At 36.7% G+C, this 22,403-nt stretch overlaps 3 protein-coding genes across 4 annotated transcripts; 1 reads left to right on the top strand and 2 right to left on the bottom strand.

The window, feature by feature from the left end:
• Positions 1 to 1,020: 1,020 nt before the first annotated feature.
• Positions 1,021 to 13,585, top strand: LOC110868605 (protein NUCLEAR FUSION DEFECTIVE 4). Its single transcript, XM_022117811.2, has 3 exons — positions 1,021 to 1,448; positions 11,870 to 12,732; positions 13,048 to 13,585. The coding sequence occupies exons 1-3, from the start codon at positions 1,140 to 1,142 to the stop codon at positions 13,490 to 13,492; spliced, it is 1,617 nt and encodes a 538-aa protein (XP_021973503.1). The 5' UTR covers positions 1,021 to 1,139; the 3' UTR covers positions 13,493 to 13,585.
• A 1,876-nt stretch (positions 13,586 to 15,461) lies between these two features.
• LOC110868606 lies at positions 15,462 to 17,131 on the bottom strand. Its single transcript, XM_022117812.2, has one exon. The coding sequence runs from the start codon at positions 17,069 to 17,071 to the stop codon at positions 15,593 to 15,595; it is 1,479 nt and encodes a 492-aa protein (XP_021973504.2). The 5' UTR covers positions 17,072 to 17,131; the 3' UTR covers positions 15,462 to 15,592.
• Positions 17,132 to 18,539: 1,408 nt separating this feature from the next.
• On the bottom strand, positions 18,540 to 22,403 carry LOC110868607. Of its 2 annotated transcripts, none has more exons than XM_022117813.2 (6): positions 21,979 to 22,403; positions 21,027 to 21,114; positions 20,889 to 20,958; positions 20,058 to 20,167; positions 19,130 to 19,244; positions 18,540 to 18,962 (listed from the first exon to the last, which is right to left on the bottom strand). In XM_022117813.2, exons 2-6 carry the CDS (start codon positions 21,091 to 21,093, stop codon positions 18,878 to 18,880), a joined length of 447 nt encoding a protein of 148 aa, XP_021973505.1. In that variant the 5' UTR covers positions 21,094 to 21,114; positions 21,979 to 22,403; the 3' UTR covers positions 18,540 to 18,877. The 2 variants fall into 2 exon arrangements, with proteins under 2 accessions (XP_021973505.1, XP_021973506.1); XM_022117814.2 differs by lacking the exon at positions 21,979 to 22,403 and adding an exon at positions 21,320 to 21,534.

The raw sequence follows: 22,403 nt of genomic DNA on the forward strand, positions 1-22,403 counted from the left end.
GAGGAGCGGCGGCAGGGGATTATTTGAAAAAGATGATGATAATTTGAAGATGAGGATGATGTATCTGTGAGTTAGTTGAAGAAGAAGATGATAATTTGATTTTATAAATAATAATAATAATAATAATAATAATAATAATAATAAATATAGGGTAAGATTACCAAAATACCCCTGTCTATAACAGTCAAATAACTGTTGACTGACGGCAGGGGGTAAGGTTGCGACATAACAGTGAACAGTGGAGGGTAAAATTGCAATTATTTCCTTAGGGGGGTAGACATGCCAATGACCCCTAACCTCAGGGAATAAAATTGCAGTTTACTCTATTTACTTTTACTTTTTTTAATACTACCTCCGTCCCACTAAAAGTGTCATATTTTGAATTTTCAAAGTCTTTATTTATAAACTTTGACTTTAATTATATATTTTTGTGTTATATAAAACTTGATGAAAATTAACCCAATAAAAACACTTGTAAAACACACTTAAATCATATAACTTTCATCAAGTATTATCTAACACAAACAAAATTATTTAAGGTCAAAATAGGACACTTTTAGTGGGACGGAGTAATTGTTTTCTTAACATATGTTAATTTATCAATTAATTTGATACTTATTTAATAAGTTACGTTTATAACTTTTCTCTAAAAACTTAACTACGTAGTTGTGATTAATTTCTTTCCCTGACATTCTGTTATAAGTTTTGTTAAAACGAGGTTATACTCAAAATAAAGTATTTATTTGGTATCATAAAACGGTACGATGATAAACTATATCGTTCTAATGTTTGACTTTCTAAACAACATGTTTTATTTTATAAATCACGATTGTTTTACATCATCATTTGCTCGGTTTCGTTCGCAACGCGCAATATAAAAAAACCTAGTGTAATGTAATACACATGGGTTGAATTTAAAAAGAATTTGTATAATTTATTTATATTTTAAATAAAAAGTTGTCTGGTAAGTAATGAGAAATTTTTTTTTGAAAGGTAAGTAATGAGAAATTAGTTTGGCGGTTGAATATGTTTGATCGTCAATAAATGAGGCCACGTAGTAATCCCTAGGAACGCAAAATCTTGAAAACCAACCAACAATTCCTTAATTTTGCGGTCAATTGATCTGAACGGGGCGGGGGATGGCCGGGCAATCTCGGAAATGGATGATTCTGATGAGCAGCATATGGATCCAGGCATTCACCGGCACCAATTTCGATTTCTCTGCCTATTCATCGGAGCTCAAGAAGGTCTTGGCGGTGTCGCAGATGCAGTTGAACTATCTTGCCACCGCCTCCGATTTAGGCAAGGCGTTCGGGTGGTCATCCGGGCTGGCCCTCATGTACCTGCCCTTATGGATGGTTGTGTTCATCGCGGCTTCAATGGGTTTCATTGGTTACGGAGTTCAATGGCTCCTCATTCGTAGAATGGTCACCTTGCCATATTTCCTGGTCAGTACGTGATATTCCCCTATCCATCATGAATGCATGTTGGTTCTCATTTTCAACTCAAAAATAAATCAAATGTCTTAATAAGGGTTTTTTAGATTTTGTTAATTATTTCAGTAATTGGAACTTTTAAATCTAATCCTATAACAAATCATTTTGAATTTTTTTTTTTTAAATTCGGCCAGTTATTGGTTTCAAATGGTGAGCATTCAGTTTTTTAATGATCAAAAGTTAAACAGCTATGGACTTTTAATGCTGAAACAATGGGTTGAACGAATCCGAATACAATATAATGTGATTTTATAGATATGAACCGGCTGACCAGTTCAAACTGAGATAAATCGGCTAGTTCGGGCTGGTTCGCCGCGTTATGAATGAATTGGTTCGGTTGACGGTATGAAAACATGGTTTTACAGGCCGGTTTTTACGTTTTTGGACCAGCCAGGTAAACCAAAAAAATTATAATAGTGATAAGAATTTTAATTATTATAGTATAAATTACTAAATTTAACTGATTTCGTGCAAACCCTTTAATACTTCAAAAGTAATACATTTTTTTAAGCCTACCATGGCTGCTGACCTTCTGTAGATGTAATGTTGTGTTAGAAGGGTCGGCTCAAACCTCTATAACGGATTAACTGGACCGTTTAGTTTCTTGAAAAACTGTAATTATGTTGGTTTAGAAATTCTGCCAAAACAGTCGGAACCGACTGCAAAATATAATATTTTTATTATTCATAAACTAGTATTAAGCCCCTGCGTTGCAGCAGTTGTTGTAAAACTGTGTCAAGTAGTACCAATGTTATACCACTTCCAGCGACCACCAACACCGGAAAAGCTCGTAAAAGCAAATTAAATAAAAACGAAAAAAAATAACACCGAGCCGAAAAGCAGATGTAAAATCTTTGACTCATGAACGCTCGTTGCAGAGAAATTAAACCGAAACATAAAACATAGAAAAAATAACTAAGTCAATCCAGGACCCGCGCGTTGGTCGAACTTGTTAAACGGAGAAAAATAGATGTGTTGCGACGGGCCAGTCAAACGGGAAAAAATATACGAAAAAAATGTTGAACTCCACACGAACGTTGCGGTGCATTAACTCACAAAGTTTAGAGCGAAAAGAAAAATTTGGGAAAGATGATAAGTATGGTAGGCCAAAATTGAAAATAAAAAAGAGTTGGGATTAAATTGCAAAAGATGAAAACTTTGGGTTAAAAGTAAAAAAAAACAATGGGTTTAAATTGCAAAATTAAGGTTATTTATTAATTTTATATAATGATAAGGATACAAATAAACAATATCTATATATTAGTTATTAATAATATTAATATTAAAAGAAACTTATTAAATAATTATAAATAAAATTTATGAGGTTGAAAGAGAAAATGACATGTGCCATGTATGAAAAATGTTGGAAGGTAGTGTTTTTTCAATTATTTTTTTTTTTTTTTCATTGTTGGTGGAAAACTAGATAAATGCAGATTTCGTTGATGATATTTCTTAAAAACAACAGAATACTACTAAATGCATATTTTGTTAATATATCTTAACAACAATGTAATATATTAATACTGGGTAAGGTTATTGTAAAAAAGACCAAAGAGTTAATTACTGTTTTCGTCCTTGAGTTTTGTCAAAAATAACGGTTTCAGTCCATTAGTTTAAAATTTGCGATTTCAGTCTATTAGTTTCATTTTCGTAACCATTTCAGTCCACCAACTTAACTCCCATCCATTTATTCTGTTAACTTTGGGTGAAATTACAAAATTGCCCCTATGATTTAATTAAAAAAACGCTGGTCACTGGTTTTGAACCTGTGACCTTTGCTTTGAAACGCGATTGTTAAACCAATAGGCCATGTATCAAACTTGTGAATGAATTCAAATTGTTTAACTTATAACATTGCATATTCATCATCATCTTCCCCAAACCTTTCATCTTTATCAATGGCAGAATCCACCATTAACCCTAAACCACTTCTGCCACACCACAACTACCTCCGCCACACCACAACCACCTCCGCCACACACAGCCACCACACCACAACCACCTCCGCCATACACCACCACCACACCACACCACATCACAACCACCTCTGCCTAAACACCACCACCATCCTCGTCACACACTACTACACCTCCGCCACACACCACCACACCTTATCTCCGGCGGCCCCAATCATCTTCTTCGGCGATTCAATTGAAGCTGTTATGCTGCAACAGTCATCTTTTCCAGCGATTCAAATGAAGATGTTGGTTGTTAATGGTGGCTTCTGCCATTGATAAAGATGAAAGGTTTGGGGAAGATGATGATGAATATGCAATGTTATAAGGTAAACAATTTGAATTCATTCACAAGTTTGATACATGGCCTATTGGTTTAACAATCGCATTTCAAAGCAAAGGTCACAGGTTCGAAACCTGTGACCAGCGTTTTTTTAAATTAAACCATAGGGGCAATTTTGTAATTTCACCCAAAGTTAACAGAATAAATGGATGGGAGTTAAGTTGGTGGACTGAAATGGTTACGAAAATGAAACTAATGGACTGAAATCGCAATTTTTAAACTAATGGACTGAAACCGTTATTTTTGATAAACCTCAGGGACGAACACAGTAATTAACTCAAGACCAAAAGTGTGAGAAAGGTAAGAAAGAATCTCAGCCATTAGATCTAATTACAAGTAATTTTATCATTAATTCAATTAATTAAAAACTTCTCATAACCGCCACCTTAATTATAGGAAGTATATAACACTATTCAGCAAGTATATAACACCATTCAGCAAGTATATAACACCATTCAGCATTCAGCAAGTATATAACACCATTCAGTAAGTATATAACACCATTCAGCAAGTATATAACACCATTCAGCAAATATATAACACCATTCAGTAAGTATATAAATCATTCAGCAAGTATATAACACCATTCAGCAAGTATATTGACTAAACATCTGATCGAAACATTTTTTTTCTCTATATAAGTATAGCAATATGGTACTCATATTAAATATAAAAAACGCTCGTTATTATGGTGTAATTTTTTTTTTAAAAGTTACGTATAAAAAGTTATTGATGTTTAAAAAAGACGGGGGACGTTACATGTGCATTACCTAATTTGTAGTGGGTTTAAAAGACTATATTGCCCTAGATATTTCAAATCAGTCCAAATTAATAAAAATATTTTACAATTTGGTCTCTATTGATCTCAATCATTAGATCAAAAGATCTAATGGCTGAGATTCTTTCTTACTCTTCTCACACTTTAGGCCTTTTTTACAGGATCCTCTACCTACTACTACTTACGTTATTGTCTATCGTGGGACTTAAAGCCGAACAAAAAGTAAACGTAAAAATGATGAATAATGCAAGCAAGTTACAGCGTGTTAACTCGCAAAAATTAGACTAAAAAGTAAAACACAGAAAAGAACAGCCACGTCGGTCTAGAACCTGTGAGTTCTGGGGGAGCTATTAAACCATAAGAAAATACACGTAAAAATGTTGAACCAATATTGTTTTATAAGAAAGTTAAGACTGCAAATGAACCAAACTTTCAGTGAGTTCGTTAACTGTTTGGTAAACGAACACGAACAAGTTAATTTTCTTAACAAATAACATGAACATAAAATCTCGTTCAGTAAATGTTCATAAGAAGTTCGTGAACACATATATTTCTTAACAAACGAACACACAAAGATCTTGTTCTGTTTGTTCGGTTTATTTGCATCCCTAGATGGCTAGATGCAAAGATAAAAGATTTTTATGTCTAATCTTCAACATTGTTTTATGCTTGTTGTAGAAGAAACATTCTAATAAATTCGGTTAATTTAAGGCATTTGAATCACAATCCTTCCTACTCGACTAGGTGCCCATCAAAATAATATTACTCATTTTGATGTGTCAGTATCTAATATATCAACTCAAAATCAAATAATAGGGGTTTTAAACGAGTCGTGTTTGTGGGTTCAGTCTGATTTAAACCAAAAAATTTTAGATGAACCTAAGCACGACCCAAACCTGAAAATCATGTCAGACATATGAACCAGAACATGACCCGAATATTCATGGGTTAACCCGAACACGACCCGTTCAACCCATTTTTTTCACCAATTAATACATTAAAAACTAAAATTTACTAAAAAAAAAAAACTAAAAGTATATGACTTATAACGGTGTAAAATGTATCTTTTGAAGGTAAAAGGAGATTTGGGGAGTTTATCCAAGTGTGTAAATGTCCTTTTACTTTCAAAATTTAAAAATAGAGGAAAATGTAATTTTAGTCCATAAGGTTTGGGTCATTTTGTCACATTAGTCCAAAGTTTTTATTTATCACCTATGGGTCCAAAAAGTTTTAACATTGTCATTTTAGGCCAACTGACTTAACCTCATTTGACCTAACCCTATTGGTTGACCTCATTTAGTCAGGGGGATTTTGTCATTTCAATTATTATTTTAATTAATCATTTTATTAAACGCACATTTTTCATTCCCCCTTTTCCCTTATATGTAAAAAACCCTAATTTGTATGAGATGTAGCAGATAACTATATACACATCATCTCTTTTCAAAATATAATTTGTATCCAAAATCTTTGAAACCAGAATTTGGCACAAATTGAGGTCACCTACAAAATGAGTTCCCATATTCCCGAATTTTGAGCTTTGGCTAGCACGAACTAAAAGATTGGGATCCAATTCTCTCTTCCTATCTCCATTGTTGTGAAGCAAAATACCATTTACAGGGGACATGGGGAATCAATGGTGGACCTGGGGTATTTTCCAGAGGGTTACTTCCATTCTTCACCGGAATATCAAGACCATCAACATTTTGATGCATATCCTTGCAAGACCCAACAACAAGATCTTAGACCCTCAAATCAGCCAACATAGGGCTATATTTCATTGTCTTTTTTGCCTCCAAACCACACCACAACCTGCAATTTGGACTCCACTCTGCTTGGAGCGACTCCTGGTTGATCTAGGGATGTCATTAGCCTTATATGCCTCCTTTTGCAGTTTTGCATCTTATGCAACATGGAGAGCACGAATAGCATCCAATTCTAGATCTCCTGAAGTCAACTTCGAACATCTGCCTCTTTGAGATTTGGCGCCACTCTTTAGAGAACAACCAAGGGGCTTGATTGCGACACACTTTACAGCTGTCACAACCTCATGTGTCTGATTGCTCACCAGATTACAGGATAGTCAAGTCGATTTCCCTAAATTTGGTGTTGGAATCTGTTACGAGTCAAATAAGTAAAGGGACTTCAATGTAATTGTTCTATAGTGTAGGGGGTTAGTGGTTAGTTAGTAGCTATATAAGGTGTGTGTTGTAACAGATTGAGGTATCGATAAATTGAATTGGGTTTTACCCTCCTTCTTCTCTTAGTGTTCTTCTTGTTCTCTTTATCGATCTTGCATACCAATTGTGTTCGTATCAATGGTATCAGAGCTATCTTTCCTTTGACCTGGGGTTAGGGTTAGTGCTAAAACGGATTTTTTTCTACAACAAAAGCAGCGTAACAATCAGTCTCACTAGGATTTCAATCACAATTAGGGAAACAACAGCATTGCATCAGATTTCAGTCGTGTTTTGTTAAATTTCAATCAAATCTCAATTTGATCAAGCGTAACAATGGTGTTCTTATCTTCTTGTGGGGGGTTTGATTTGGGAGAACAGGGTTCATGTTTGTGGAACTAGTAGGTGTTCTTGCGGGGGAATAAAATTTGATGGTAGGGCTCATTTTTGTGGCTACAAACTAGATTATTCGACACCACCAACCGATTATGAACTTTGGATGGGTTTAAGAACTTCGGATGAATGAATGGGATCACCAAATTGGGGAAAACAGAGCCCTAGTTTGTTCAACACTAAGAATCAAGAAAGAACAACTCTAAATACTCCATCAGCTATGGAAAAACTCCAGAACTTACAACAAACAGGTTCATTTCAAGATTATTGTAATTCATTTGATTTTCTTCTTACTAAAGTGGTTTTAAGTGAGGATTATGCTACAAGATTATTCATTTGGGGTCTCAAACCTGAAATTGGGGGCTGAGTGAAGTTGTTTGGACCAAAGAAGTTGAAGGAGGCTTATGAATTGGCAAAGAACCAAGTTAATCTTCTTGCCATTTTTGATAGCTATAAAGGATTCAAGAAGGTAAGGTAGTTGGTCAGTCTATTAATATACATTTTGGGGAAGGAATTAGTGAGACAAAAGAAGTTTTGGGTGAACAAATACCAACTAGGTTTGAAAATGAGATTCAAGAGACCATCGATAAAGGAGAATTCGAATTAGAAATCGAAGATATAAAGAACTATGATCATAGTGAATCAGGAAAGGAAATTAAAGAAAATGTAAATGGAATGTTTGGGAATGTTATAGGTGAAGATTCGGTTGATGATTTAATGAACAAGTTGGAAAATGAGATGCAAGAACTGTTTGAGGGTGATAATGCAAAGGAAAATGATAAAGATAGTGAAAGTAATCAAATTCATGCTGATCTTTGTAATGATATACATGAAAAAGATATAAATGTGGAATGCATTAGTGTTTGTAATGATTTTTTAAATGATACACTTGGAAATGATCGACATGAGAGTAACACTTTGAATCGAAAAAAGAGTGTCGAAACTGAAATGGCTGATCTGGAAATAAGGAAGAAAAAGCCAGTTTCCTTAGTTTTTCCTGATGTATCAGTCATGGATCAAGAAGAAATAGAATTAATATCAAACACACCTTGTGGGTTGATGCATTTCAGTCTTTGGTTAGACCACGAGATCAGATTTGGTGAGTTTGTTGGAGTTCATGCGTTTGGGGAACTTGACAAATTCTTGTTCAAGTACAAGAAAGAAGATGCAAAAAAACTGGTTAATCAAGTGGAAATGGAAGAATGATATCAACCATTTTAAAGAGTTGCAAGAACTGCATCCACATGAACATCAAACAAGGCTACAGTTTAATGCAATAATAGAAAATATGGTTGTGGATATTATAGAGCTTTTATTATTTGTTCAGACAGATGTAGTGCTCAGAACTGAAGCAAAGGATAGGCTTATGCAACAAATTATAAAGCTGAACCTGGTGTTAGGTTGGATGATGGAACTGCACTCACAAGAAGCTTACACAAGGCTGCAAATTATTCCAACCATGCAGAAAATGGATGTGGAAATTACAAAACTTTTATTCTCGGTTCAATCAGCATATGTGAAGATCAAAATCAAAGTGGTGGGCAGAATTTACTACTATGTTTTAGAGTTCCTTTTAAAATTGGGTTCCATTATGCACAGGGGATGTTTGAAAAGGAAAGTATACATGTGGCTCAAATGAAAATATAAAGTGTTGGCTGGGGAATACTTGTGGAACACATGGAAAGCAAATGAAGATAAAAAATATGACATCAGGACTTACAAGGTTGTATTGTACTTGGGGTTAGATATTGTCCTGGTTTCAGCATGTGTAATTGTCTAAAAGTGAAATGAGCAATTAGGCAAAGTATTAGTAGTTCATCAGTGCAAAATGAATTATAGGAACTTTTTTCATATGTGGATTTTTGTGGGCAAAAGTCTTTGGAGGGGAAAGGCTATGTACAGGAGGTGGTGGTGAAGCGGGTTGTATAGTTGGTATAGTAGACTTGAGTGGGGTAGTCAACTTTTATCACATCAGTTCACTTTGATGATATGGGGTATTCCTTTTGATTGGATGCATAGTTTATACAATCCTTGTTGCATCTCATACTACATTACCTTCGGAGGATACTGTTGTGGTCTTCACTGTTGGAATAAAGCACATGCTTTTGTTTTTGATACTTGTGAGTGGGTCTTTTATTATTATTTTGACTTTTGAGGTCAAAAGTCTTCTAAGGGGGGAGTATTGTTACAAGTCAAATAAGTAAAAGGACTTCAATGTAATTGTTCTATAGTGTAGGGGGTTAGTGGTTAGTTAGTAGCTATATAGTGTGTGTGTGTGTTGTAATAGATTGAGGTATCGCTGAATTGAATAGGGTTTTACCCTCCTTCTTCTCTTAGTGTTCTTCTTGTTCTATTTATTGATCTTGCATACCAATTGTGTTCGTATCTGAATCTGGTTCTCAGCGTTATAGGGGGCAGAAACAAAGGGACATGGTTTTTACATATTTTCACCTCTTTTCTTTCCCATCCCCCTGTTAAATGAGACTCGAGAACAGAGTGTAAGATTTCACCACAGAGGCATCTGAATTTGTGCTAGGGCACAAAGACGGAGTCTGGCTTACCCTAATTTCAACCGATAAAGGGGCCGAATTTCCCACCAAATTGGCCGAAATCACTAGAACATCTTTTGAATGGGCTGAAGATGAATCAAAATTGCGAGGGTCAGGTAGAACGGGCAAATCGATGATGTGAAATGGGTGGATTTGTCACCGATTCAAGGTTTCATGAGAAGAGAAAATATAGCGGCTAAGAGAGAATTTTAGAACGAGAAAAAAAGGTCTCTCTTAGAAATTAGGGTTTCTACAAGTGAAAGGGGGGAATTAAAAAGGTGGATTTAATAATAAAAGGTTTAATTTAAATAATAGAGAAAATGACAAAATTGCCCCTGATTAACTGAGGTCAATAGATGAGTTTAAGTCAGTTGAACTAAAATGACAATATTAAAAACTTTTTAGGCTTACAAAAATAAATGAAATCTTTGAAATATAGTGACAAAATTATTCAAACCTGAGAGACTAAAATGACATTTTACTCTTAAAATATTTACTAAAGTGGTATACTTTAATTCTTTTTATGTCTTTAACCAATACACTATACTCGTTCATTCTCTTTTTATTCTATCAACTAATAATATTTTAATTTAATTTTTTTATCAAGTCACTGGGTTTGCCTTTTTCGTTTTTAGTGTATGGCATTGTTACACCATTTAAGTAGTTATATAGATCGTATGAGGGCAAAATCATACGACACGTATTATATGACCACCAACAAATCTACATGACAAGTGCGACCTTTTTTCATCTAATCATATGTCACGTAAAGCCATACGACTCGTATAAGATGAGAAGGTGAGCTGATGTATCTTTACCAATTTGAAGTTTTCAGAAACACTTTTTGTACTGATTTTAGAGTTTTACTTTTTATGGCGAGAGAGGTTGATTTTTCCCCTATGGTGGGCCCGAGAGCTCGTTATAGGGATTTTCCACATTCATGAACCTTCCATGTAATCTTGATCATTTGAAATGGACAAAAAAGAAACGTGAGTTTAGTTGATCCACGTTTTGGATGGTCTGACCAACGTGAATACTAGTAGACGAGCGTTCGTGATGGATTGCGACATAAGACATCGCCAACGAAATGTCTTCCTCTTTAGTCCACGAGTTGGTTGACATTTTGAGATGAGAGTTTTGTAGATGTGAATATAAAATTTAGAGGGATTTTGGTAGATGTAATTATAAAATTCAGAGAGGCTTTGGTACATGGAAATATAAAATTGAGAGAGTTTTGTGAATGGGGTTGATTAAATAATGGAATGGGTTGATTAAATAGAGAAATGTAATAAATTATTTGAATTTGAATATTTTTTTAAAAAAAATAGTAAATGGTCAATTTGGGGGTCCAACGGTAAAAAAAGCTTCGAAGAAAACAAAACTCACGAGGGTACTCATGCTAGCTAGCCGAACCTGCCTGCCATACCCGCGGGGGTGGAACGGTGTTCGGGCACTGGTTCAAACCCGCAATCAACTATCTGTGGAGTGCCCCGGGTGGCCTTACCTGATTTGACTGATTCCTATTTCTAGATGTGGGTAGGGATCTAACGGGTCGTGTTCACGAGTCTACACTGAACATGACACGAAAAGGAAAATCATGTGAGGCATATGAACTTGAACATTACATGAATATTCGGATGTGTTGACACGAAATAACCAGTTTAACCTGATCTTTTAAAAAAATACTTTTTTAATACCAATACCTTAAATCTACAATTAATGTATGAAGGTATATAAAACAATTGCATTTTAATTATAGAATCTTTATTTCTCTCTTAAATTTTTATACTTTGGAATAAAATATCCAACCAAATTAATTTGTGACATAAAACAAATGTAAACTATAAATAAATGGGCTAAACGGGTCAAACCGCGACATCGCTAGGTTGACACTAACACAAACACGGCTTGTTTAGCTAAACGGTTCACAAGTTTGTCCCAAAACTGACCCAAACCCATTTGTATGAAACCCAAACCTTGTAAATTTCATGTTAGCTTTGTGTCGCGTAATATATTCACACAAACATATAGCAGTTGAAAGTCATTCAATTGTCAAATATTAGATTATTGTTCTAGTTATATATTTTGTCTAGACATAACTTATGTGAAGCTAAGATTATTGCTTGTAAATTTCAGATGAATTTTAGTGTGATCATAGTATTTGCTGCTAAATTGCAGGTATTTCTACTCTGTTTGTTAGCAGGATGCAGCATCTGTTGGTTCAATACTGTTTGCTTTGTCCTCTGCAACCAAAACTTCACAGCAAATAGATCTCTAGCCATATCACTGACCGTAAGCTTCAATGGAGTGAGCGCAGCCCTATACAACCTTGTGGCCGAAGCAATAAACCCGTCTTCTTACGGGCTTTACCTTATACTCAATGCCTTGGTTCCGCTTTTCATTTCCTTTGCAGCCCTCATTCCGATCCTCAGGCAACCTGTTTTAAACCAGCCTTCGGGCCATGATCGTTTCATATTTATAACCTTAAACTTCTTTGCTGTCATTACTGGCCTCTACCTCCTTCTCATCCCTTCACCTTCAAATCATGCAAAACTCTTCTTCTCTGGTGCCATTGTCCTTCTCATTCTCCCATTGGCAATCCCGGGAATCATGTATGCTAGAAACTGGTTTAAAAGAAACATATACCCGAAAATTCTTCTGAGTGGATCAAGCTTTTTACTTGTTGATGACGAGGATCACTATGAAGAGCTCGATGGTGATGCGACTTTAGTTGTACCTGATGACAATAACAGAGATGAAAATGGTTTGAAAGGATGTTTGGAGATGGTGATAAAAGGTGATAGATTAGGAATGCTTGAACAAGAGCATGATGCTAAAAGACTCCTTTGCAGGATTGATTTTTGGTTATATTATCTTGCATACTTTTGTGGCGGAACGATCGGGCTAGTTTATAGTAATAATATAGGACAAATAGCGCAATCACTTGGCTTAGAGTCGAGTACTTCTACCCTGATCACACTCTATTCGGCTTTCTCATTCTTTGGGCGGTTACTTTCAGCAGCACCGGAGTTATTGAGAACGTAAGCATATAAACTAGGGCTATTTTACTTATGAACGGGTTGATTCAGGTTACTTTTTCCTTAACGGGTCAATGATTGAAGTCAAGAAAATTAAGCTAAAACGGACACATGTTAAACAGATTGAAAGTGAGTGACACTCAGCTTTTAATTCAGAAAAAAAAAAAAAAAAATCAGAAACATAGTTATTGTATTTTACACACTAATTATTTATAAATAAGTGTTTCAGGCGACTCATTTTGACCCTAACCAGCCTGACCCATCAACTTTTACACTTGTAATTCTTGCAAAGCAATTTGACTGTTACATGTGTTATAGGAAACTGTACTTGGCAAGGACGGGATGGCTAGCCGTTGCGATCGTACCAACAACAGTAGCGTTTCTCGTGCTTTCACTGACAGAAACCGAGGTAGCACTTGAGATTGGGACTTCACTTATCGGTTTAAGCTCAGGCTTCATTTTCTCTGCAGCTGTGTCAATAACATCGGATCTTTTCGGGCCTAAGAATGTGGGTGTGAACCACAACATTCTGATCACCAATATCCCATTTGGGTCAATCATTTATGGTCTTGTTTCAGCTATTGTATATGATAGTAATGCAGGGAAATCCTCAGTTTGTACGGGGAGAAACTGCTATTTTGCAACATTTATTATGTGGGGTTGTGTTTCAATTTTGGGGCTAGTTTCAACTGTGCTCTTATTCGTAAGAACCCAACATGCTTATAGTAGATATGAACATAAACGGATATCACAAGAATCATAATATATGTTTTGAAGGTCCAGTTCGAATAGATTTTTTTTTTTTTTTATTTGTTAGAAACCATACTGTCGTATCATGTATGAAATTTCTGACTGATTCTATGAACAAACAACGGTTTCATCTCTCTTATGTTGATAGAAGAAGAAAGTTTGCACATAGCAGGTGGATACGCGCATAATACAGTAAGTATATAAGCTCATAAAATAATTGGGCAATTTTGGTGGAGTAGATACATCAAAAGTAGATAGCGACGATCTGCGATGGAAAGTGGAGTTAAGAGGTGAATGGGTTTTGTGTTCCACAACCCTTTCCCCTCTCAAACTCTCCCCTTTCAGGAGCTGCTTCGGAAGCAGGAGGCCCTCCGCATGATGCCTTGGGAAGACATCATGCCGTACTGTACGGGGGAGAAGTCGCGCGTATGCGCGTGTACACACGTACACGCACACGCACACACGCACACGTACAACGTGCACGCGCACAAACAAACACTGATTGTATGGCCACTGTAGGCCCTTAAAACATTCAAAACAAAAGGAAATTATATATTCTTAGCAATCAGACCAATTAGATCAAGTTTACATAAATGAAGAATTCCTTCTATAAGCAGTAGTTACATTAAGCTTGGGATGTTGCTTCAAGCCACGATCTAATTAGAAAAGAAAAAAGCTATAAATTCTTATGTTCCTGTTAAAGTCAATCAGAATAAGAAGCAAACTGATACGTTAGATCAAGTTGAGATAAAACTATCAACCATTTAAAATGAAGAATTCTTTCTAGAAGCAAGAGTTACCATAAGGTTAGAATGTTGCTTTAGACCACAGTCTAATTAGAAAAAAAATATATATATAACGACTAGACCATCCGTAGTGGTAACACCACGTAATCCTCTTTGATGGGGGTATCACCAAGGGGTGTATTGGTGATACCACATACCCATAATTAATCAATTATTATTTTTTTTCATTTTCATTAATCTCTAAATTTATAAAATTTAAAAACTAAAAACATTTCATTAAATTAAAAACCATTATACTAGTAAAAAAACATTACAATAGAATTAAAAACTATCTAAATCTCAAAGATTATATATTTTTTCGATGATCGCCTTTCTTTGTAGAGACATTTCCAACGTCTTTCCGGTTAGGTTGTCGTGCGGCTTCGAGTAAAACTCAAAGTCTCTCTCAAATTGTCTATATCCTTCATAAGCCCGACCACCTCCTGGTTCTCTTCCATGCGTTGAGCCCCGAGGTCGTGTATGTCTCGAAGGCGTTGGTTCATCTATGTTGGCAGATTGGGTTGGGATGGTCGCGGGTTCGGTGATTGTGGTTCTAAAATATTGGCAGGAAGTGGGGTGTACAAATCGGTTTTTAACCGAACCGGTTTTTTTCTTCAAAAACAAAAATCGGTTTTTTTATAACCGGTTTCGGTTACTAACTGGTTTTATAAACCCAAAACAGTAACCGGTCCAACCGGTTCGGTTTGGTTTTTAACCGGTTTTGACCAAAAAAACTGGTTTTTTAAAAACGGGTTCAAACATCAAGAACCCTAACCGCAATGCTTGTAGCTTGCTTCTGTCCTTAGTCAATTTTGGACTGAAGCTGTTCTGACTGCGGTCCGGTTCGGGTTGGAACCAGTGTTTTAAAACCGTTTAAAAAAACCGAATTCGGTTTTTTTTTCCCGGTTTCGGTTCTAAAACCAGTTTTTTTATACATCTCTATTGGGAGGGTTTAAATATATTTTAATTTTATAAAATCTACTTAACCTAATTAATATTCAATTAAACATTAATAGAAAATAAAAATATAAAAGAAAATAAATGGTAACTTGATGAGCTAGTAATTACATAGTACTAAAACGCTAAGTTTAGTTACTTGAGAGAAAAAAAAAGTTTCAGTGACTTAGTAACTTAACTGGAACATGTGACAAATTTTGTTACATTTCTATGACATTTTCCTAAAAAAAATACCACCAGAATTAGATTAAAACTTGGGAAATTCAGTTGATGAATACAGACCGTAACATCGGATCTTTAAAAGCCTAAAGCCGTATTTTCAATTTCATATCTCTATAGAACAATGATGATGCATGGTATAATATAAATATCTAAGGGTAAATACAAAAGCTTTCGTTCTTTATACATAAAAATAATCTCTCATAAGCTAACGCCATTTTCCGGGCAGTAAACATGGAGATCGCGAATTTCCGGCAAGCCTTCCCTCTCCGAGCAAGCCTCCTTGGGCCTTCCGCTACCACCAACTCCAAAGCCTCCACCAACGACTCCACATTCGGCGAAAACATAAAACCATACTCGTCATCAACAAGTATGGTCCCTTTAATGCTGGGAAACCGCGAAGCCATCACGGGTTTCCCAGCCATCATGGCTTCCATAAGCGTTAAATCAAGCCCTTGCGGTCTAAGAGTCGGGTTCACAAATATATCTATCCCGTTATAGAACCCACGAAGCTCCGACGGGTTCATGGAGCCCAAGACTATGACTTGGGACCCTAGTTCCATGTACCTTTGTTGCCATGGTCCTGCCCCAGCCACAACCAAATACACATTTCTGTAGCTTTTAATTAGTTTTGCAAAGGCTTCATATAGCAATGGGTGCCCTTTATCTTTCACTAGTCTCCCAGCCACCCCTAGGAGTAAACTTGCATTTTTAGGCACACCAATTTTCGATCTAAATTTTTTACCTGATTCCGGATCTTCACGAAAATCGTTCTCGTTTACCCCATTAATGATCACGTGTACGCGTTTACTAGGGATTTGGTACACATCTCTAAGCATTTCCCCGCAGCTGTCGCTTATCGCGATATGATGTTGGTAGTTTCTAAAGAAGCGAATTTCGTTCAGGACTTTGGGGATCATGACTTGTAGACTCTTATTAAAAGATTGAGACATTTGCTCGTCGGGTCTTCTTAGTAGATCTTGATAGATGCTCGATGAAACGCTCTCTAGCGCGATTCCATGCCATGAGACAGCAAGATTCGGGATATTTCTAGCTTTATAATGCGGTAAGGCCACGCTCTCAGTGTGGATCACGTCGAAGGGGTGTTTCTCGTTCTCTTCCTCGTATTGTTCCCACGCCTTGTTGTACCGCCACTGACCAGGCTGGGCGTCCTCGTGAAAATGCACAATTGGGGCGTTGGTAGTTTTCGTGTTGATTAAACCTACGTCTTCATGTGGTGGTGAAGTGAAGATATGGATCTCGTGGCCTCGCGGGGCTAAAGCCGTGTATAATGTGTACGCGTGGCGCTCCATCCCTCCGGGCGTTGTCCCCACTGGCCACTTTCTGGTGAAAACAGCTATTTTGAGGACAACGGGTGGAGGGATATTAGAGGAGAAACTTAGGTGGTTCCAGGACAAGTCGGCTGAGCGGAGGTCGCCAGAGAAAGCCGTGGTGGTGGTGGCGGCGGAGGAGGAGGAGGAGGAGAAGGGGTTGCATATGGAGGTAGGAGGGGTGTGGAGGAGGAGGAGGAGGGCTGGGATGATGAAGAGGATGACACAGAAGAGGGTGGTGGCAAGGCTAGATTGGATGGAGCAAATGGTCCTCTTGGTTCTGGGGGTGGTGAGGGCCATGGGGGTGGTTTGGAAATGTGATGGTGGTGTGGTCTTTTTGAGGAGGATGTTTGGTCTGGATTTTGTAGTTGTGAACATGTTTCAAGTGGGATATAGACAAGGGTGGGAAGGTATGCATGCACTTAAAACAAGTGCTTTTCTCACGCTTCTTTTGGGAAATTGGATTACATCTTCTTGTTGACTTTCGTAATAAGAGAAAAAACTAAGATGTAAAAGACAATTTCCTTAAAACACAACTTTAGGGTGCTATTCGAACATGATTTAGTAACGTAAGATGATGTGGGTGTTTATTTAAAAGTTTTATTATATTATTTGTTACTACTTAAAGGGTTGTTTATAGAAAAAGATTGACAAGATTCATGTAAAATATGGACTGGAATCCATTTTTCCTACGTAGTAAATTAAATTTGATGTCTAACCGTACGCCATTTAAAAAGATATATTATGTTTTAACTTATAATAGATGTGTGTTTATAGGTATCAAGGCCGGCTCCATAGGTTTGCCAAACCTAGACACAGGCCTAGCTCCACCAAAAAATAAGGGCTCCAAGTTTTTATAAAGTTTTTATATATAGTATATGTGTGAGGCCCAAATAAATACGTTTATTTCAAAACTAAACTAGTTTTTTCATTGAATGAGGCCAAAGTAAAATATTGTTTAGCAAAAAAAATATCCAGTCTCAAAACTCATTTCGCATTAATTTCCAACTATTACAATACAACAACCATCGATCTAATCATCATTATTCAACGGCCTCAAGCCCCTAAAATACAGGCGCAATAATCGTTGTCACTTCCCATCAAAGCTTGCTTTCAATTTCTAGGCTATTGGCTATCAGTAGATAAAAAAGTAACCGTAATCACCCATGGCGACGGATCCATCGGGATTGGAGAAGAGTTTATGGGTGAAATTAGGGCCCCCACTTCATAGTTCGGTTAGGGTCTCCAAAAACGTTGAAACGGCCCTGGTAGGTATGTGTGTGTGTATAGGAGAAAGTTATATCGTATTAGAAGGCAGTAACACTCACAAAATGATGATTAATTAATTTGAAGTGTGCGATCACCTTGTTAAAAAAATTATTTATCTTAAAAACTCGTTACCAACTGCTTTTAACAGACAAAAGTAATTTTGTATCTTCCGTACTTTCCCATTCCAATGTCAAAAATTATTTATCTTAAAAACTCGTTGCCAACATCACTTTTTTAGATAGAAGATTAATCAAAGGTCAAACATTTGTGAGTGTTTAGGTGCCTGAAATTGGAAGCATTCGTCCAACAAAAATAAAGAAATATATGACATTGAGAAATTGCCCATGTGGAGTAGATTAAAAAAAAATGTAAAAATGAAGAAACTTTTGACTTGTACAAGTCTAACCCTACGCTTTTATTTATTTATCTGTATATAAAAAACAAATTTAAATAATAGTGGTGCGTGTTCAGCAATTAAAGGATATTGCGTGGCCTTAAATTAAGTACCCCGTGCAAACTAACTTCAATTTTACTTAACTTTTTTGTACATCTGAAACAAATCAACGTATTTAGACCAGGGTATTCTGGGCTGGGCTTCTAACAAGGCTTCCTACCAAAAATAAGACCTTTGTAAGCCCGTCTAGATAGGCTTTTTCAGGCAAGGACTGGTTTCAGTTCCCAGATTACCTGTTTTATATATCTCCTCGGTCATGGTTGGAGTCCAATCTAGGATAAAATGCCTGGCTCAAATTAGCGCGTATGTAAGTCTAACAAACTATTAATAATTAAACACCGTCTCAAAACACGGAATAAAAAAAAAAAAAAGAAGTATGTGACTCATAGATTTCTTCGTTCCAACTGCCATGCAAAACGATCAACTGCAGCCATTGCACGAGAGGCCGCACCAATGGAGCCGTCATATCTGCAGCAGCTCATTGCACAAAGAAAAGAAAATAATCAGCGTAGAAAGGTGACCATACAAGTGGCGGAAATTTTGACAAGTTTCCTTATTATAAATGGGCCATTTTGACTGTTCTTTATGTATACAACCTCTACATTTAGAAAAACTGATCGAAGATGTTTTCTTACAAGGCAAGAATGAGGAAAGATGGCGTCTTGTAGACTATAGCACCTTCACCAGCAGGCTTTGATGTGTTCAAGCACCTTGCACAAAACCAACTTTCGTGTATTGATGTAGTAACATCTGCCACCAAAACCAGTTGGTAAAAACCAATTTATGTGTCCATATTTAGCAGGGCGAACAATTTAGTTTTATATGTGGATGGAGAAGCTTAATTTGAATGAAATCATAGTCATGTAAAAAACAAACAATAAGAACACATTTTGAAATCAATTTTTTTTTTTTTTAAAGAGCAATTTTTATATGTAAAAACTGGAGGTTGCAACTTTGACTTATTTGCTAATTAATGGGCCCTTGAATTTATAAATGGGGACGGCACATGTTGGTCAAAGTTAGGCTTGTGTATCTGCAATTTTAGAAAAATAGTAACCTTTGGGAGGCTGATATGTAAAAACAGTCAAAAGGATGAAGAGATTACGGATAAGAGATGAGAGAGATGTAGTTTTTGTTTTGTACATCCTCAGGCCTCGGCTTTCGAGGTCTAAACGCCTTGGAGTGCGTTGATTTGGTAATGTCTTATCTTTAATTGCTCAAATGGGTGGAATTCCAAAAACAAAACTGGTCAAACCGATTGAAAGTTATCCAACATGTATACATAAAAACCTCCTCCTAAAATGATTTATTAATAATAGAACTATATTGTTTTATAAACATGCATAACACATTATCTATTTATAAAACTCAAAAAGATAGATAATGATGTTTTTGCAAAGCGGCCAACTATTATTGTAGCAGTACACTGGGATACCAGTTGGTAATCCCAACCAGCCCATTCTGCAACCTCTAGAAAATCCTTCTTGGGAAGCGAAGGTGACCGAAGAAAATATGAAGATAGGGTTTCGATCTCTTTAATAGTAGTAACCTTCTGAAACTTACATTGATTTGACTGAATAAAGAAGCTTTCACTCTGGTAATTGCCTCGTTTGACAAAATTCACAAACTCACCCACTTCAATCGGGTCTGCTTCTATGCCTTGTTCTTCTGCACTACAAACATCAAAATGGATTATTCAAATGTTTGCATAGCCAGGCACTGCTTGCTGATAAAAGATAGAAAGAAAGGTAACGCAAAATAAGCACCTGTTGATTTCTCAACCCTTTTTAACTACCGGTCAACGCACACACCCTCTAATCCTACTCCTTTGTCCACCATGGGACTACCAGACCTTTGGTAGTAGTGTCATTTTTCAAAATTATTTGATAAGAAGCCATGAATTTTTATACCATATAGTAGTATAATCAAACTTGAACCCAAGTAAAAAAAAAAATAATAATTCAGATTTTGGTTTGTATTTAATACTTTGATTAAAAGAAACATATCTTTTTGCAATGGTTAACATGAAAACTAAACGGGCTCCTTTTGTAAGCGATAGGTAACATACAGTATGTGCCATTCAAAAATAAACGGTAACATACGGTATGTAGAAAAAATTGTATACAGACTAGCAGCATTGAACAAACTTTATTAAATCATGATAAGTTTTTTTTTTCAGGATAATGTGTAATAAATAAGTTAGAAAAACTAGGGAAATTAAAAATCCAGCAGTTGAAGAACTGGGTAGTTCATATATATTAATGGATAATCATATATAAACAAACACAGCCTCTTAGTAACCCATGCAAAGCTTCAAGTTCACCTTAAATATAACACTAGGGGACCGGAGATTGTGGTTGGTTTGAGAAAAATATAGATGTTTGAGAAGCTTACATAGTAGAGAGTAGACGAGAAGGTCCAGTTGGATCATAGTTAATTAGAAGAGCAGCCTTCAATGACTGACCTGTAAAAAACACAATTTTTACATAAAAGCATTGCATAGGAATTGTGATTGCATACATACATACATACCAGCGGCAGAAGCAACACTGTTAGATGCCCACTTTTCCCAGTTTCTATTCACAAAAGCCCAATCCATTACGTTGGGAATAGCAGCTACCTGTAAACAGAAGAAAACTTTTTTAAGTAACCGGTGAATAAAGAAAAAAAGGCATGCTATTTGGAACGAACGGAACGCTAGAGTTTTTAATGGTAAGTCTCGGAGAGCTATTGAAACTATGCATACTATCAAGTCCATGTCGTTCTTTTGGCTTCGGCATAGATCTAGATTGAAAGGTATTGATTGGAATGGTTGGTGTAATTACCCTCGTTTGGCCCGGAGGTCCCCGTTTTGAGGTCCGCTTGTGGCGTTGTGTTTGAATGAAATTTTCCTTTCAGAAAAAAAAAGCTCCAGGTGCAATCAAGAACAACTTTCTTCCTGAAGTTAACCCATCAACTACTTATCTTTTAAATAACCTTCTATCTCTCTCTCTCTCTCTCTCAACTCTCTTTCTATCTCAATCTCTAAGCTAACCTAACCTGTCAAACCACCACCACCCACCCCTTTACCACCAGCCCCCCACCATAGCACCACCCACCCCACACATCCCAACCGTAAACAAACACCCGCCACCACCTCCACCGTACATCTGCAGCCACCAACACCTACCCACCACCGCCTTTCCACCACCCTCTGCCACATCCCTCAACCCGCCCGTAACCCTAGCCCACCTGAAACCTGCAAGAACCTACACCACAGGCCCTCTAAACCTCAGACGACCAACCAACTGCTTGGTTCCGTAACTCAACCACCACCATAAAACCCTCTGCCACATCCCCGCCGCCCTAGAGATAAGAGTGAGAGGTGTCGGCAGGTGTGAGAGAGAGAGAGAGATGGCGGCAGGCGTTGCTTTTAATTAACAGTTTGAATAAACAATATTAGCACTTTGATTAAAGTTGTACAAGGAGGATCTAATTCACTTACAATTTAAAGCAATATCAGGATATGTAATCAAAGCTGGTTTGTCTTGATCCCCGAAGATAGCTACACAAATCAATCCTTTTGAAGTTTCGATAAAATGCTCCTGAATTTAATGCGTTACCCAGGTGGCGCGGTTTTAGGGGCGGTTGCAGGTGAGTGGCGAGTGGTGGTGGTCGGCGGCAGATGGGGGTTGGAGGTGGCAGCAGGTGAGATAGAGAGAGATAAAGAGTGAGTGCTGAGTTTTGTTTTATTAGGGCATGTTTGGCTTAACTTATTTCTGACTTATTAAAAGTCCTTTTCCCTCAAAATAAGTAAGAATTTCTTACTTCTTGACTTCTTGTCTCACAACAACAGAAAATCCAAACACTAAAATAAGTCCTTTTACCCACCAATAAGTCAAAAGTCAGAAAAATAAGGAACCCCAAACA

The sequence above is a fragment of the Helianthus annuus genome, chromosome 7 (genome assembly GCF_002127325.2).
Source record: "Helianthus annuus cultivar XRQ/B chromosome 7, HanXRQr2.0-SUNRISE, whole genome shotgun sequence".
Lineage (NCBI taxonomy): Eukaryota > Viridiplantae > Streptophyta > Magnoliopsida > Asterales > Asteraceae > Helianthus > Helianthus annuus.

Bases quoted from the DNA above. Each gene is read 5' to 3' on its own strand.
- LOC110868606 (XM_022117812.2), bottom strand. From the start codon at position 17,071: ATGGCCCTCACCACCCCCAGAACCAAGAGGACCATTTGCTCCATCCAA.
- LOC110868605 (XM_022117811.2), top strand. From the start codon at position 1,140: ATGGCCGGGCAATCTCGGAAATGGATGATTCTGATGAGCAGCATATGG. The intron at 1,449-11,869 runs GTCAGTACGTGA...GCTAAATTGCAG, and splicing joins TCACCTTGCCATATTTCCTG to GTATTTCTACTCTGTTTGTT. The intron at 12,733-13,047 runs GTAAGCATATAA...CATGTGTTATAG, and splicing joins GCACCGGAGTTATTGAGAAC to GAAACTGTACTTGGCAAGGA.
- LOC110868607 (XM_022117813.2), bottom strand. From the start codon at position 21,093: ATGGATTGGGCTTTTGTGAATAGAAACTGGGAAAAGTGGGCATCTAAC. The intron at 20,959-21,026 runs GTATGTATGTAT...TGTTTTTTACAG, and splicing joins CAGTGTTGCTTCTGCCGCTG to GTCAGTCATTGAAGGCTGCT. The intron at 19,245-20,057 runs GTAAGTTTCAGA...TTTTGGTGGCAG, and splicing joins CTTTATTCAGTCAAATCAAT to ATGTTACTACATCAATACAC.